General features: G+C 40.3%; 1 protein-coding gene across 5 annotated transcripts in view; it reads right to left on the bottom strand.

Moving 5' to 3' along the window:
- Window positions 1-15,571, bottom strand: part of TUBGCP3 (tubulin gamma complex component 3) — a 68,221-nt gene extending 52,650 nt beyond the window's left edge. For 2 of the 5 annotated variants that reach the window (XM_067295780.1, XM_067295805.1), the window contains exons 1-4: window positions 14,885-14,932; window positions 13,877-13,971; window positions 3,896-4,003; window positions 1,947-2,014 (exon numbers count right to left, since the gene is read on the bottom strand). In XM_067295780.1, the coding sequence (XP_067151881.1) occupies window positions 1,947-2,014; window positions 3,896-4,003; window positions 13,877-13,971; window positions 14,885-14,901 (288 nt within the window). In that variant the 5' untranslated portion in view covers window positions 14,902-14,932. Of the gene's footprint in view, window positions 1-1,946; window positions 2,015-3,895; window positions 4,004-13,876; window positions 13,972-14,884; window positions 15,045-15,419 lie in introns of those variants that run through there. The other 3 variants (XM_067295790.1, XM_067295814.1, XM_067295799.1) reach the window with 2 other exon arrangements.
- Window positions 15,572-16,405: the final 834 nt, after the last annotated feature.

Raw genomic sequence — 16,405 nt, 5'->3', positions numbered from 1 at the left:
GATGTTATGGGAGACAGTGTCAAAAGCCTCACTAAAGTCAAGATAAACAACATCCACTGCTCTCCCCTCATCCACCACACTGGTCAGCTCATCGTAGGAGGCTATACAGATGGTTGGTTAAGCATGATTTCAGGTCTCAGGGGCCCAGGATTCCTAAAGGCCGGTCTTACCAACAAAGACCAAGGTGAAGAAAGCATCGAGCTACCTCTGCCTCTTCCGTATCCTGGGTCACCAGGTTCCCTGCCCCATTCAGCACCAGACCCACATTTTCCCTAGCCTTCCTCTTGCCGCTTATGGACTTGTAGAAGACCTTGTTGCTTGGACAGTGTCTCTATATTTCTCCTGGGTCACCTGTCCCCGCTTCCCCCTCTTGTACACTTCCCTTTTATGTCCGAGTTTAGCCAAAAGCTCCTTCTTGCCCGCGCAGCAGCAGGCCTCCTGCTGCCTTTGCTTGATTCCCTGATGGAAGGCATGGAGATTGTCAGAATTCTTGAGCTTAGAGGAGGCAACCCTTGAACATCAGCCAGCTCTCTTGGACCCCTCTTCCCTCCAGGGCTGTATCCCATGGGATTCTTCCATACAGGCCCCTGAACAGGCCAAAGCCTCCTCTCCAGCATTGCCATCAGTGTCGTGATCCTGCTTTTTGCTTTTCTCCCCTCCTTGCAGGATCCTGAACTCCACCATCTCATGGTCGCTGCAGCCAAGGCTGCCCCCAGCATTCCCACTCTGACCAGTTCTTCCTTGTTTGTAAGCATGAGGTCCAGCAGAGCACCTCTCCTTGTCAGCTCCTCGATCACTTGAGTTGGGAAACTGTCATCGGTGCACTCCAGAAACCTCCTGCTGTGCTGTCCCTCCAGCACATACTGGGGTGATTCAAGCCCCCCTGGAGGACCAGGGTCTGTGAACATGAGGCTTCTTCCAGTTGTCTGAAGAAGGCCTCCTGTACTTTTTCCTGATCAGGTAGTCAGTAGCAGACACTTGGCAAACACAACATCACCCATGTTGGTCTGCCCTCTAATTCTAACCCATTAACTCTCAGCTAATGCCTTCCCCATCCCTAGGCAGAGCTCCATGCATTCCTGCTGCTCTCTCACATAAAGGGCAATTCCCCCGGCCTGTCCTTCCTAAAGAGCCAGTATTCCTCTATTGCAGCACTCCAGTTGTGTGAGTTATCCCACCACGACTCTATGATACCAATGAGATTGTAGTTCTGTAACTGCACACAGACCTCTAATTCCTCCTGTTTGTTCCCTATGCTGTGTGTGTTAAGGCACTTCAGAGAAGCACCCTGGCACCCTGTCTTCCAAGGCAGGACATGAGAGCTTTCCCCATAATGTAATCCCATAAGCACTTCCTTATTTTCTTGCATATGCTTGGGGTGATTCCATTTCAGCCCTGTTTTGTTGATCAAGAGATGCCTTCTGCTTACATCACCCCAGACCCTTTGGTTGTCAAACTGTCCACTGGTTCTTGATTTGACTACTGGTCATTCTCTCCCACCTAACTTTAGGTGTCATTCTTAATTTTAAGCCCCTGCTTACCAGGTAGGCACCGGGTTAAGGCATACCTTTGACATTCAACATGAAAGGCTCAGATCACTTATCCAATCACTTATCACAATTCAAAAAATCAAGAGGACTGTTTAACTTCTACATCAACATACATGTGAGGCATTACCCTAAAATAAACAGCAACCAGAAAATCTTTCAGTTTTACATGAAAAAAAGGCTTCTTTTATTCTCTTTGACTTCAAATTTAACCCAGGTTCATTTCTTAATAGCAAACAGCTCACAGTAAAAATGTGTCACTTATAAACTTATTGCAAGCTCAAATGTTAAACAAGTTTACATTTGAAAGTTAGCAATGTCCAAAATAAATCTATCACATCAAAAGGGCATGTATGCATGCTTTCAGTTGCTTTACTGATGGTAAATTTATTACTCTACCTGCGAACTGAGTTTTCTGTAGAGTTCTGAAAACAAAGCAGCATCTGCTTCCCTTCTTTGCCTCACAACTGTAAAAAGGGAATATAGATTAAAAAGTTGAAACAAGTAAGAGTGTAATAGTCATGACAGAATTGATGTTTTTGTGGTAATTTGGGAAATTTACTCATACAGTTTTGCCTGCTTTCATGTTACTTGTATCCCCGTCCACACAAGGTGGATAACAGCGCATGTGTGTGTGTGTGTGGGGGGGAAATAAATAGAGCTACCCATTCCAAGAGATGGATAATTATTTCCAAAAAGTGAAACAGTAACAGAAAAGAATCATAACTCACAGGTAACATTCTTTTTGATGATACAAAGCAGCCATTAAATTGTATCTTGCACCCATGACTTTTGCCTCTACTTTCAGGTATAAAAATTTCAGAGACACATACTGTGGTCATCAACTTTAACCAGAGCTTTTAATACAGACAGTCTATTGAAGGAGAAATTTGTCACCCCAAATTTCTTGCAACAGAAGTCACCTAATGTAAGTACCTGTTTCTCTTTGGGTAATTAAAAAAAATACACCTTCTAAATAAGAGCCCTTTTAAAGTCTAGCCTGTCTTTGTGTAGGTTTAAGAAATTAAAACACAACTGAAAGCAGATATGGGTTACAGCATGCTATAGAGCACTTTACAAAACAAAGCATGATTGTTCCCATATTACACAATAGAAGCAAGAAGCACAGTAGTGCCACTTGCTCACAGTCAAGCAGGATTCCAAGGTCACAGAACTCCTATGCATTAAGAAGAAACAAAATATATTGTCTTGATCTCTGCCAGTTATATAACAAGTCTTTACTCAGAGAAGAAATGTCTCCATGCTTTAAGGTGTCTTCAGAAAAGCCACATTACATTAGAAAAAGAAACATATTAAAAAGAAACAGAACCATATAAAAAAAAAAAACAACAAAAAACCCCCCCAAAACCCCAACACGCTCCACACAGAGAAACAGCTAAAGAAATCTTAATAAAACAACTACTGTTACATGTTAAAAATGCTATTTAATATTAAAAGCCACTGCTAAGTACATTTTGCCAAATAAGCGACCTCCTGAATGGCAACTCCAAAATAAGCGTAAAGTTAGGAGAATATATCCAGTTACTTGTTCCATGACCACTGACATCAACCTACAAGCCAAAGTAGTGCAGAAAGAAGATAAGGGAGATCATCAGCTTCAAAACTCCTGGCAATTGGCCCAAATTTAATGAGCACGCATGCTGTGCCTAGTATTGGCCAAAGCGTACACCATAGAATACAGTGTTTTGAAGTCAGATGTACAAAAGTTCTAATGGGCTTATTTGGAGCAGGTAATGGAAGCTCTGGGTTAACAAAGAGCAACGGAGTCCTTTAAAAAGGTTACAACCACTGACTTCAGTTACCCCAACCCAATTTCACTGACAGAATATTCAAAGCTTGAGCATAAACAGGAAGCTTTAGTTTAATTAATATACTTCAAGTAATTGTTTTCGGACAATAGAGCAGAGAATCTGCTGAAAGCAGTATTTGGCTTTTCAAGAATGCATCACCTCCCTGTTGGATTCACACAGCACAACACTGCTGACTCAGAGCAGAACAGAGTACAAGGGAATACAAATATAGTATAACTTATACTGACATAGTCTAATGTTTTGGTTTTGAGGTGGTTGCAGATAAACTCGTAGAGAAAATGAAGGCAAGAAACATCAGGTAAGTCACATGAACAAACAATGATTCCTTCCATTACCAGGATGCTCATTCAACAAATTTTACACAGGTGCTCATGAAATTAATTGTGCCAAAGTGTAATATTTTTAAAGTGCACCTCACAATATTCAGACCTTATGAATTCACTTTTCTTTTTATAAAACTGATAAAGTGAGACACTTCCATTCCTATTTCTAGGAAAGAAATAAAGATGCACGTACGTTCTTTCTTGATTTTCTCAGCTACAAGAAATTCATCCCGTTCAACAGTGGGAGCAAAGTTGCTTCCAATAACTCTCACTGCATATTGAAACTGCTGGGCTGCATCAGCTGAAAGAAATAAAAAAAACTCTCTGAGTTAAACAGACTTAAAAGTCCTATTAAAAGCAAATCTGGCACAAATGTACCTGGCTTAGATCAGCTATTATTCTATGGTACTCCTTAGACACACTTCTAACCTAAGGACAGTCAAGTACAGTTCACCACAGACAGATTAGTGGTGCTATACTTTAAAACACTCACCTGTATAGACTGCAAAATGATTGCCCTTACATTTGTGAACAAGCCTATCCACAAAAACAAGCCTAGAAGTTGTACCAGCTACATACTGCTGTAATGGCACTAGAACCTCTGTGCAGATGGAAGATACTTTTAGGCCTATGCAATTATTCGTGTTACACACTTCGATTGGCTCTGCAGTTATCCAGGAACCAAAATCCTGTAGGACTTTGCACAAATTCATGAGATTCAGCTCACACATAGGAACAATATAGCCATGTTCACTAAGTATACTCTAACAGTAGGCACCCAAATTGGATTATCCTACTTGTGGAACTGAACTCAGATATCTGCTACACATGGGTTTACAAGTTAGGGTCAAAGCCAGTTCAGAGATGTCTGCATTATCTCCCAGTGCCTAATGTAAACAGCCAGTGACTTCCTTCAACTGCACCATCATTCATGCATTGATTCTATCTTTAATACTGTTGATAAACAGTATTGCTTTGAGACAAATATCTCTGCTTTGCGGGAAGATTAGCACTGACTTCAGATGATAAGGCTGAGATAGAGCTAGTTCAGTATTAGCTCCTCTACAACACAGTCATGTTCCCATTTGTTGATCTGAAAGTTGACCAAAGAATAACACTACAGTCATGCCTACTGTCATTACACACGCAGAGTGTTGGATAAATTTCTATTTCTCATATATGAATAACTAGTAATATGGTGGGAATATTACTAGACAAAAAGTAAGTGCAAATGTGTGGTGTCAGTTATTTGACTCTTTACACTTTCTGATTTTTAGGTCTGTTTTGAATATAACAATTTTTGCATGCAAATGCATCAGACTCCTCATGCATTTTACTTAATCAGTTAAGCAGCCAACTTTCAGTTGAAAACCATAGAGTCATGCAGCAGTGGTTCCACCAAGGAATAAGAAGTGATGATGCCTTGGACAAACACATACAAAACGAGCATGGAAGAGGAATAGGGTGAAGGTCCGTTAGAAGCAGAGATACTTAAAGTGTTGTATCACTTCTTAAATTGATAATATCAACATTTACAATGGAAAAAAAGAAAATCAACTAGGAAAAAACAAGTCAATTATTGATAAAAATCCATTCAGATCTCCAGATATTTATGGAAAGTAGAAATTTGAAATCAGAATGTGCTACTTTTTTTGAATGCCCATTTTTGTCCACCTTGCGATATAAACTCCACATACAGGTCCCAATCTAATAGAACACAACTGTAAACCAGCAAACACAATAAACCAGTTCACAAAAAGCAACAGTTCACTACAAGAAAAAAAAATAAATCTGTTCAGACAGACCATAAATATCTATCAGTATTTTAATACATCAGACTATTAAAGGAGCATGCCTATCATTCTACTTTCAGGGGGGAAAAAAATCACCCAGTCTCAAATCACTGTAAGGTCACAAATATGCATGATCTAAATGCCTCCCAGAAAGAATAGTTCTACTGTTAGACTAGGCAATTTTTCATCTGCAACAAGCACTTTAGAATTCAAACAACAATAATCCACTAACTGAATTCACTGATAGAATGGCTTGAACTAAACTGATGAACTATGAGGGGAGAGTGAGCATGAGGAACTGTTTCTGCATAATTCTTAGGTAAATGCATGTCATTATGGAATAACTCAATGTTTCCAGAAATTATATATAGAATCGGGGGGAAGGGAAAAAACAGGTCCCTAAAAATGGAACACTGAATTTAGCAAAGTTAATTAAATGTAAAAACATTGGCAGTAAGTTATCCCAGAAAATAAAGAGAGTTATTTTATCTTTTGTCAACTCCACAAATGTGCACCTAGCAGCAACTGGGCAAGAGCTAGGTTTCTCTAATCATTCTTTCATATTTTTGGCATAAATGTTTTTAAATTGTAGCCCAAGTCAAGTGACAGTAAAAAACAAGATTGCTAAGTGAGCTCCAGTTCAAACAACTCAGGTGAACTAAAGTTAGGAAAAGGATCAAGGGTTGATTCCAGAGCACTGTGTCAGTTATGACATGTATCTAGATTAAACTACTAGAGAAGAGACATTGGATCATCATCATCAACAAACTAGTTCAACATAGGTTACAGAAAAATAAAAAACAGGAAACCAAAAATATAAATGGATATCTTATTTACAAAACAAAGAAAAACAACACAACACACAGGAAAAAAAGTCACCCCTGCAGTTTTTCCTCACTTTTGAGATGTGTTAGCTTGGTTTTCTAAGGAAAATGAGGCTTCTGAAATTAACCAATCCATCCACCTGCACCATCCTCTCTATTCCCTCCATTAACTTTTAAACTACTGACAGATTTTAACAAATTTGACAGAGGTCTTGGAGATGAAATTAAACAGGTTTCATGGAAATTGGCGACTGGTAGAACAAACATCCAAATAACATTCCCTGAGAGAAAGACTACAGTCGGTGGCTCCATATTTGGTTTGGTCTATCAGCCTGCGAGCACAGAATCAGCAGTACCATGTGGTGCCTCCTGCCCAGACTGTCGCTTGTGAGCATGAAGAAACACAGACCTAGAAGGTGAAGGAAGAGCAATTTTTGAAGAGGGCTACCAGGAACAAGAGAACCAGCTGGCAGTATTGTGGCTGGAGGCTGAAGGATGCAACAGCGAGTTTAACTGATTGAAGACTTGGGACACAAACCCCTAGAAAATAAAGATCTATTCATATCTTTACTTAATGAACCTATTTCCTACATATTTATGACCTTGTGGTACACTGCTGTATGTTTATCTTTTTAAAAGGGTTTTTATCAATTACATATTTTATTATTCAACATCCTGCTATGTCTGGACAATTAAGCATTATTTATTCAGCTGCTTGTGCTGACTTTTCAGTATATTCTATGGTTTATACTGAGATTATCAGTAAGCCTAATATTTAATTCAGAGAAAAAACAAATTATATATAATGCTCTGATTTTCACTGAACAACAATGCACATTTTTGCATGTAAGCAGTTCTCTATTGTACTTTTTTTTTTTTTTTTTTAATTCTTTGGTTTCTGAACCATAACGTTTCAAATGAGCGTTTCAAAGAGATTTGGAGGTACCATATTTCCTCTCTGTTGTTCCCTTCAATTTTGGGGGTTTAGATTAAATTAAAATGAACTATGAGTCATACAATGAGAAGTCAGGTGGGTTTACCATCTTCGGTCACCTGATGAAGTAATTAAATCCAGCATAGATATGTACGAAGTTTCTAGAAAAAAAAGCTTCTAGAGACTACCTAGAATTTAATTTCTCCAAAAGAACTGACTGAGGAAAACAGCTGTATATTCCTGCAAGTTTCCTTTGTTTAAGTTGATGATGTTGAAACAGGAATTTGCCGTGAAAATAAGGGGAGAGGAGGTGGGGGGGGGGGGGGCGGAAAACAAGAACTTTGCTATTTGTGTGTTTTCCAAGCGGCTTCACACTAGACTTAAAAAAGACTACCTAAGCTTTAGTTTTGTAGCACAACAGGATCTTGATGGCAACACTGAGGGACAAAGAAATGCAGATATGAAAGTTTCTGGATAGAAATTTTGAAGATTTATGTTTAAATTTTCAATCTAATAATAAAAAAACAGAATTGATACTTTATTAATAGTAAGTAGTAGGATTTTCCTGGAATGGGGATGTTTTGAGAAAGATCATAAATAATCTTCTATTTCAAAATTAACTACAGTGAGACTAGTTAAAGCATAGAAACATGGTATAGTCTTCTCCATACTCCCCTAACAAGGCAATCTGGGAAAGATCTCTAGCAGAAGGACTATAATTCCATCAAAAAATTCTAAAGATTAAGCCTGCTACACTACTAGAGGGCCCAAAGTTACCTGCTTTCTACACATACAGATTTGCACTGGTGATTCAATAACATTGTAGCAAGATTGTTTTTACATTATGTTTTATTCAGATTTTCATGTTCTATTTATACAGAGTCCAGCTGCTCCTTTAAAAGCAATAACTCCTTGCTATAGGAGTTTCTTCAGCATCAGATTATTTCTTATGAGTCTGTAAAATAATTTCAGTATCTGAAGTGATTACATAATTTAATAAGGACATCTGTCATCAGCAAAACAAAGATTCACATAGTTTATAGTGAATAGACATGTTTAATTGTTTTCCCTTCTCAAAGAATAGCCATGAAGACATCAGATGGACTTCAAAGAGATAGGATGTACCCATAGACAGGTACACAACTTTTTCATCAATAAGCAATTACATGGATCTATTATACAGTATGGCTCTATTATACAACAGCAACGTCACATACCTGACACATGAAATTGCTGCAGCTGTTTGCAGGGAGAGGGGAGAACGATACAGGAACATGGCTTAGTTTTCAGAGGTCTGATCAGACCATCTAATGCAAAAAAAAGACAGCCGCTCCCTCTCAAATCATAAAACTGAAAGTCTCCCATAAGTACACATACACACAAAATTAATGATACTGGTTAACAGTCATTCAGTTGAACAAAGAAACAGCAGTTGCAAACATCTAAAAAAAAAAAATTGTTCCTTTGAGCAGAGCAAGCTATTCAAAAGTTTATACTTCACCCAACTATCCGCACTCCTTCAAACAGTGCGGAATGAAAACTGAACTGCTTCCAAAGGCAGATGACAGTATTTTAAAACCACATAAAAGAAGGTATAAGCATAGCACATGCAAAGAACAGAGATGTAAAACATAGCAAGAATTTGGTTGCAATAAAACAAGGAAAAAAATAGTACAAAACAGAAATTTAAAAGGAAAAGTCCAAGGAAGACAAAGTAGAATCACTTGGCCAACGTATTTGCAAGAAGTTGTGCTTCAGAGAAAATGCTGAAATTCAGCAAGTCTTTTGCTAAAAAATAAGCTTCTGACATTACCTATAATTTTAGGAAGTGAACTGAAATTTACTTTACATTATTGCACATTTCTTTCAACACCATTACCTATAGGTCTCTTGAAGTTTAAAGAAAAAAAAGAGAAAATTTTAAAGTTTAAAGAAAAAGTCCTGCGAACAGAAACAGTAATTGAAAAGTTATTTCAAAACATTAACATATCATGATTGTGAGAAACCTGGTTTCCTAAAAAATAGACACTTGGTTACTTGAACTTCTTCGCAAGCATAACTTTTAAACTATAGGACAGTTCTAAAAAAAGTTTACCCGAACCAGATGGTAATTGCTTTCTTACTTTAAACTATTTTCACAGATTAGCAAGCTCTCTCTACTATTTCTTCTTGGTAGTTTAAAACCCCAGACAACACAATTTTATTCAAATACAGCTGCCTTTTAAACAGCATGCAATATTCTACGCATAGTACTGAATAGCTATCAAGTATTGCTGGAAACTACTTGAACACTGTTACTGTGTTACATTTAAAACACCCTGGGAAGAAAAGAATCATTAAGCACATCTGTTAAACACTCAAATGTGCTACTGTTGCAAAACCCAGCATGGAAGCAGAGCTGTAGAACTGAAGAATTTTCTTACATATACTGTGAGCGCATACTGATTTTGTCAATACAGTAATGCTGGTATATCTCCTCTATGTATTTTACCAACATAACAAGTTTTATATCAGTATAAATTATCACGATGAAAGAAAAGTTACATTAATATGCTGATGTCATATGCTGATAAAGTAGAATCACAGAATGGTTGAGGTTGGACGGGACCTCCGGAGATCATCTATTCCAACCTCCCTGCTCAAGCAAGGTCACCTAGAGCACAATGCCCAGGACCCTATCCAGATGGCTTCTGAACATCTCCAAGGATGGAGACTCCGCAACCTCTCCGAGCAACCTGTTCCAGTGCTCAGTCACCCTCACAGTAAAGATCTACTAGCATAGAAGGCTGTTAGTGTTACTATTTTGCTTAAAAAACAGTTTACACCCATTATAAGCAGAACTGCTTGTTTCTGTACAAAAGGTTATGTTTAAGTAGTGTAATTTTGGGGTAGCTCAATTATTAAGTATTCCCGATGAAAATCTAATCCTGCATCAGTCTTCTAATCTATACAACTATCTTAAACTTTACAACTGTAAGTACCTTTCTTTCAGAATGATGATAACAGTAAAAACAAATTATAAACTATAAGTGTAAAAATACTCTCTTCATGCAAGTTTTTAAGTTTATTCTTAATTAACAGTCTTTCCAGTTTTCAGACTCCCCTCCTACCAGGGGAAAAAAACCCTACAAACTCCCGTGTCTTTCCTTACCTGAAAGCCAGGTGCCTCCTGCTCCAAAACTGGAGGCACAGCACAGGAAACATAGCTATTTAATTGTCTTAATATTGCTGGTTCTTACTGCATTGTCAGTAAGCGGATTTGACTAACGCCTCACAGAATATCAGCAACTTGAATACACAGTCATCTTATAATTTTTGCCTTGCTGTGAATTTTTGCCTAACTTGTCAGCTTGTATTTGCTTCCCTTATCACATGTAAGGAATACTCTTATTTCACCTTTTGAATGAACAACCTTAGGACTCTATGCTTTCCTCTGCCATGAAAACTAAAACTAACATTTATTCCAATTGCTTAGAGCTTTTAAAAATCAATGAAAATAAAGCAAGGGCATAGCCTAGACTTCAGGAACCAAACTGTTCTATGAAGACAAAAGTACTACTTCCCAAAGCACGTGTACCTCCCAAAACACTGAAGGAGCTTGGCATACAAAAACGTTTTTTGGATTCAAAAACAAATAGATGTACCTTGAATATTAACAGCAGTATCATTTGATGTACTAAGAGTTCTTAAAACTAAAAAGCTAGTGTCTCAGTTCATCTAAGATTTTCAAGAGGTTTGTGAAAGGCAGCTAAGAACAAAAAGCTTTTTGTTAGGAGGCTTAAATTCATTGTCCAAAGAGAGGCATACAGTCCTGGATAACTGCTGGAGTCAGTAAATAAAATAAAAGTCATTAAAAATACTACAGACCAGTTCTCTGAAAGCTCAAGTATTAGGGTAAGAGTGATTTGGATAATGTGGATAAACACAGGAAGATCGATAATGCAAAACTAACACAGTAACTCTTAGACACTGCGAGTGCATAAGCAGGAAAAGTAAGGTCAGCAATAGCTCTAACTGCAGTGATCCCAAACTAACTTATGCAGACACACAGTACCAAGTGAAGCCAGCTTTACTTGAGAACTGGCCAAAGCACAGGAACAGAAGTCTGCCAATCCTTAGTTCTAAAATAAATAAACAAACAAACTTTTTTTTAAACAGAGTTCCTCCCACATAACTCAGCAGATCTTGTAATGAAGTTCTTAGAGGAAGAGCTCTTCACCAGAAACAGTAACTAAACCTATGCAGCTAACTGATGCTGCAAACTAATTCATCAGTCTATTTAGTGGATGGTCAGAAAAAGGGGAAGAAGAGAAAAAGGACAGTTCCACCACTGAAAGCCTCTGCAGTCTCCTTCCATCATGACAGAAACTCACTTCAGCATAAGCTTTTTAAGAAGTAGGGAAGAGACAGACCCAAAGAATCCCCAGCAGAAACAGGTTCAAACAAATTTAACGAGCACTTCAGACATGGAGCTGTAGAATGTAGACATGGGTGTAGAATAAAAGCACTCATATCCCATATTAGCTGTAGTGCATCACTAAGACGTAGACATTATATAGACTGGATCTTCAGCTCCTACTGAAGCCACGGCTTCTTCAGGAATATAGCAAGAAGAAGTGCTGAGAAGGAACATTGCCAAGGAAATTAAACCTTTTTAAGTGCAGACAAATTCAGGGAAAGTATGGACAGAAAGGACCATTAGATCATCTAGTCCGATTCACTTTCTATCACAAACCCATTACAGTTCAACTTGTATTTTACTAGAGCACTTATTCCAAGAAGTTATCAAAAGCTAGAATTTTAATAAGTTCACAGCAGGATACTTAAGCAAATGGTTAAAAATTGCTGTTTGCATCTAGCTTCAGCTTCTTGTTACTAATTTTCATTAGGTATTTCTCTAATACATTTAAATATCTCTTAAGTAGCTAGGCATTTTTTCTTATTTTTTAACTCTGCAGAGATATTTAAACATCATAGAACACTCAAAGATAAAACTGATACTTGTAAAGTCTGCTTCACAAAAGAGAGCATGTACATACAAAGCAGCTTAATTTCATGAGTACATGGCGGGGGGAGGAGGCAGCTCCCCAAGTAGACCACTAACTGCACACAAATACCATACTTCAGGCTTTTCCTGTGCTAAAAAGAAATAAGAGTTAAAAGCCTGAAGAACAGTGAGGTGCTAAATAACTTGTCTGGTGGTTTCCCTAACATCTATGGATACATGCATCACACTACCTCAACACAAAGAATCGCTAGAAGTAACAATTCCCCTACCCTCTCTGTTCCTCGGAGGCGTAACATAGGAGCCAAAGAGGAAAAACAAAACAAACAAACAAAACCCACCCATGTATACACACCCTTCCTGACTGGGACTTCTTCCACAGAGACTCTCTGGTTTATCAGTCTCTATGAACTTACCTTCAATAGCTGAGTTGATAACAAACTAACATATATATTATCTCTTCTAACATACAGTTTACTGTGTCAAGAGAAGCATGAGTCTTCAGTGCTAAGGTCTCTCCTAATACAAGGATAAAGAACAGGGTAAGGATGGGCCTCCAATCTCTCACATGCATAAAAATACGAGTGATAGTAAACATAGCAGATAACTGACCTTATTTTTCAAGTTGTTACTTCAAAGACCACCTCAAATAACCCACAAGCGATCAGAGGCAACAGACTACAGATTGCACGCAGCAACTTAGTATGATTATGGGTAACTTCCTATAAGCTTCCTCTTTCATGAGTCACACACACACGGAGGGGGGGAAAGGAGGGAACACTTTTAGTTACATGAGTGGAAGCCCAGCATACAGCAATGAGTTCAACGCTTATTTTAAAAAAGCTTTCATTCCCTCCCCCCCTTTTTTGCAAGCTAGTATATGCAAGCATATATTAGCTTGAAAAAAAACCTTATTACTCCATTCAGAAGTGAGAAAAACATATAGATACTACAGCTTCAAAAGACAGGCTAGATTCAAGTCAGCAGAAATGGCCAACCTCTCCTTAACACTCATGCCACAATTGATAAATGCAGGATAGCTTTCTATTTCTATTCTTCTTCTCTGTTTAAGTTTTATAAATGTCACATATCTAACTAAAATGCTCATTATGAACACACAATTTTAGATATATTGAGATTGTAGTTCCCTACATGTCTAAAAAAAAAAGTCATGAAGAAAACAAGATTCCGCAATTCAACATTGGCAATATAAAGACAGTGGCCTCACAGGTGTCTCCACTACCCCAATAATGCAAGTCAATTTCCCTTTCCCTTTTTAAGGGAGCAGAATCAGCACAACAATTCAAGTCTTCTTGTAAAAGTTTGATATGTTCTTAAATATGAACATATTCTAATTGCATTAGAAAAATATTTCCAAGTTATTTTAAAGATGAGAAACAGCCTTAAAGGTAAAGCTATAATAGCACCTTATAACTGTATGTTCATGTGAAGTACCCTTTAATATACAATTAAACCAGTTGCTAAAATAAACATATAGTTGCATAAAAACCACAGGAGGTATTAAACAGTTCAGAAGCTAACATTACAAACTGAAATATCATTTTTATTTTACTCATGATCAATTTGTAAAAGCAATTTTTGGAATCTGCTCTCTTACCAGAGGATACAAATAGTTCCTCACTGAAGTTAAAGAAACTTCTCAAATCCTGTTGGAACCAGCCCTCTTCAAAGTATGGAATAGCCCACAGAAGACTGAAAAAAAGAAATCCTGGCTCACTTTTTTTTTTTTTTTTTAAATAGTGCCTTTTGATTTGGGGGAGGGAGGGGAAGAATAGAAACTTGTCACATTCTGAGAAAACACCTACACCAGAAATTCTTGTCACAGAATTATTCCAGATTGACAACTCTGAAAATAGGAAAGTTAGGGCTTTACAGAAGACATATTAATAGAGAAGAAAAAGATTGGGGGGGGGGGGGGCAAACAAACAACCCAGCAATCAACATCTTAAAAGGTGTTTCTGTGAAGGCGTCCCTATTCTCACTTCAGTGAAGGCAAGGAGATTTCTAACTCTTCCAAGCTTCTCGGTTCTCCAGTAGGTAGAGTGAAAAAATTTGCAAGAACAGCACAACAAACATATATATTTGCACCTTGTTGCTCATTTTCCAGACTTCAAAGACAACAGTAATTCATTTATAGGCCACATTTTAGTCAGGTTGAACTAAATTCTTTACAAGAAGTCAATACTCAAAATTATTACAGTTACTGTCATCAAATATCTAAAGGTAATCTAGAGTAACTTTTTGGAAAAAAGAGTGGCAAGAGAAAACACATAGAAGACTTTACAGCTACTAAGAATATGGAAGAAAGTCAACTTTCATGTGAGAAAATGGACAGAACATAAGCTAGATCATACATTTCTCTGGTGAGCAACGCTTATGAACACAGCAACATTGCTATTTTTTTCAATAGCACTTAGAAAGCAGTCATAGCAGATGCACCTCCTCCTTTCCACCCTCCAACCGCCTGCTAAAAACAGAAGCTTTGCCTTGCTTGCAACAGACAGAAGTTATGCAAACACTGAGATTCGATCCCTTGCTGGAACATCACAGCAGCGGCAAGATATAGGGGATCTAGAAGATCTCACTCAGCTGCCAGAGCAGTTACTTGACTCGAGGAGGCATCGGACGAAGATGGAGATGTATGAACACCTACGCCAGCCACTTCTTGCCCCAGCCATCCAGGGAGCAGTGCCCCACTCCACAGGAGCGGGGAGCGCTGTTAGGAGCCAGGAGGGGGGAGGACACGGGGGTGTCACAAGCCCCGCACCCGCCGCAGGGCGCCCAAGCTGCCCCCAGCTCAGGCCGGGGCGGCCGCGGCCATCCCCAGGCGGGGGCAGGGCCTCCCGCAGCCGCGGCGCCGCTCGCCCGGGCTGCCAGCGCGCAGCCGGCCGCCGCCTGTCCCCGGGGCCGGGGGGGGGGGAGGCGCCAGGCCGGGAGGCCAAGGCGCTCCCCGCCGAGGGGGCGGCCCGGGCCCGCTCGGCCAGCGCCGCCACCCCCCCGTCGTGATGACAGCACCACCCTTCCCCTCCCCATCCCCCGCGCGGCCGTTACCGCCGCGCCCGCGCCGCCCCCGCCCTGCTCCGCGCGCGGGGAGGGGGGACCGCTCCGCCGCCCCAGCAGCCGCCGAGGGGGGCCTTTACCTTCGCTCTTGCCCAGGATGCGGCAGCAGAGGCTCTGCAGCAAGACGTTGGGGGACTTCTGGTCCGGACTCGCCATCCTCGCCGGCGGGAGGAAGGTGGCGGGGGGAGAGAAGGAGGCAGAGGCGGGAGCGAGGAGAGACACGGGAAGAAGCTCCCCGTCTCTAACCGGCGCCTAGCCCTGACCGCTACCTCCGCCGCCCGCCCGCTACCTAAGGCGCCATTTTAACAGAACCCGCCGAAAGCCGCAGCGGCGGCAGCCGAACGCCCACAATGCCCCTGCGCGCCGAGCAGCACCGGAGCGCGCCGCGCCGAACACGCTCCCCCGCGCCTCCCGCAGCCGCGGCGCCGAGGTTCCGGCCGCACGCCCGGCCCCCGTGGGTCCGCCTGCCCCGGCGATGCCCCCGTGGCCGTGGCCACCCCCGGAGGCGCGCAGCGCAAGCCAGCCGCGGCCAGAGATGCTCTAAACGCTGAAAATTCCCACCCTGCGACAACTTTCCACTTGTTGAAAGTGTCCTTTCGTCGTCCCACCCCCCCCCGCCCCCAAGCCGAAAGAGATCAAATCCTCTCGTTTCTGCACCCAGAAGAGCAAGTTGCTCACGGCCTTGCTATCATTATATAACGCTATAATTTACAGTGAAGTATAATTATAATTTATAATTTACGTTTTTTATTCCTGGAAAAGTATCAATTCATGTTGATAACCCTTCCAGATAAAATTGTTACAAATCAGTGCAGATCTGGAAAATATTTCAATATTCCAAATCCACATCTTCTCTATATCATGCTGCCTCGTGGATGTGCAGCCTGTGTTTGCTGTTGAGGTCCCCAGTCTCCTGTTGTTGTGGTTGGCACTGGAAAGTAACGCAGTACCCTGAGGTATTTGCCATCCCTGAAGGGTGGGGTGCCTGTCATGTGCCAGCTATCCTGAAATCACTAAAGAAATCTCAATGTAAAAAGTACAATGCTTTTATTTTACTAAAACTTAC

Source organism: Apteryx mantelli, chromosome 1, assembly GCF_036417845.1.
Source record: "Apteryx mantelli isolate bAptMan1 chromosome 1, bAptMan1.hap1, whole genome shotgun sequence".
NCBI classification, from domain to species: Eukaryota; Metazoa; Chordata; class Aves; order Apterygiformes; family Apterygidae; genus Apteryx; species Apteryx mantelli.
Note: the sequence above shows the minus strand (reverse complement) of the source record. Positions and strands in the feature narration are given on the sequence as shown.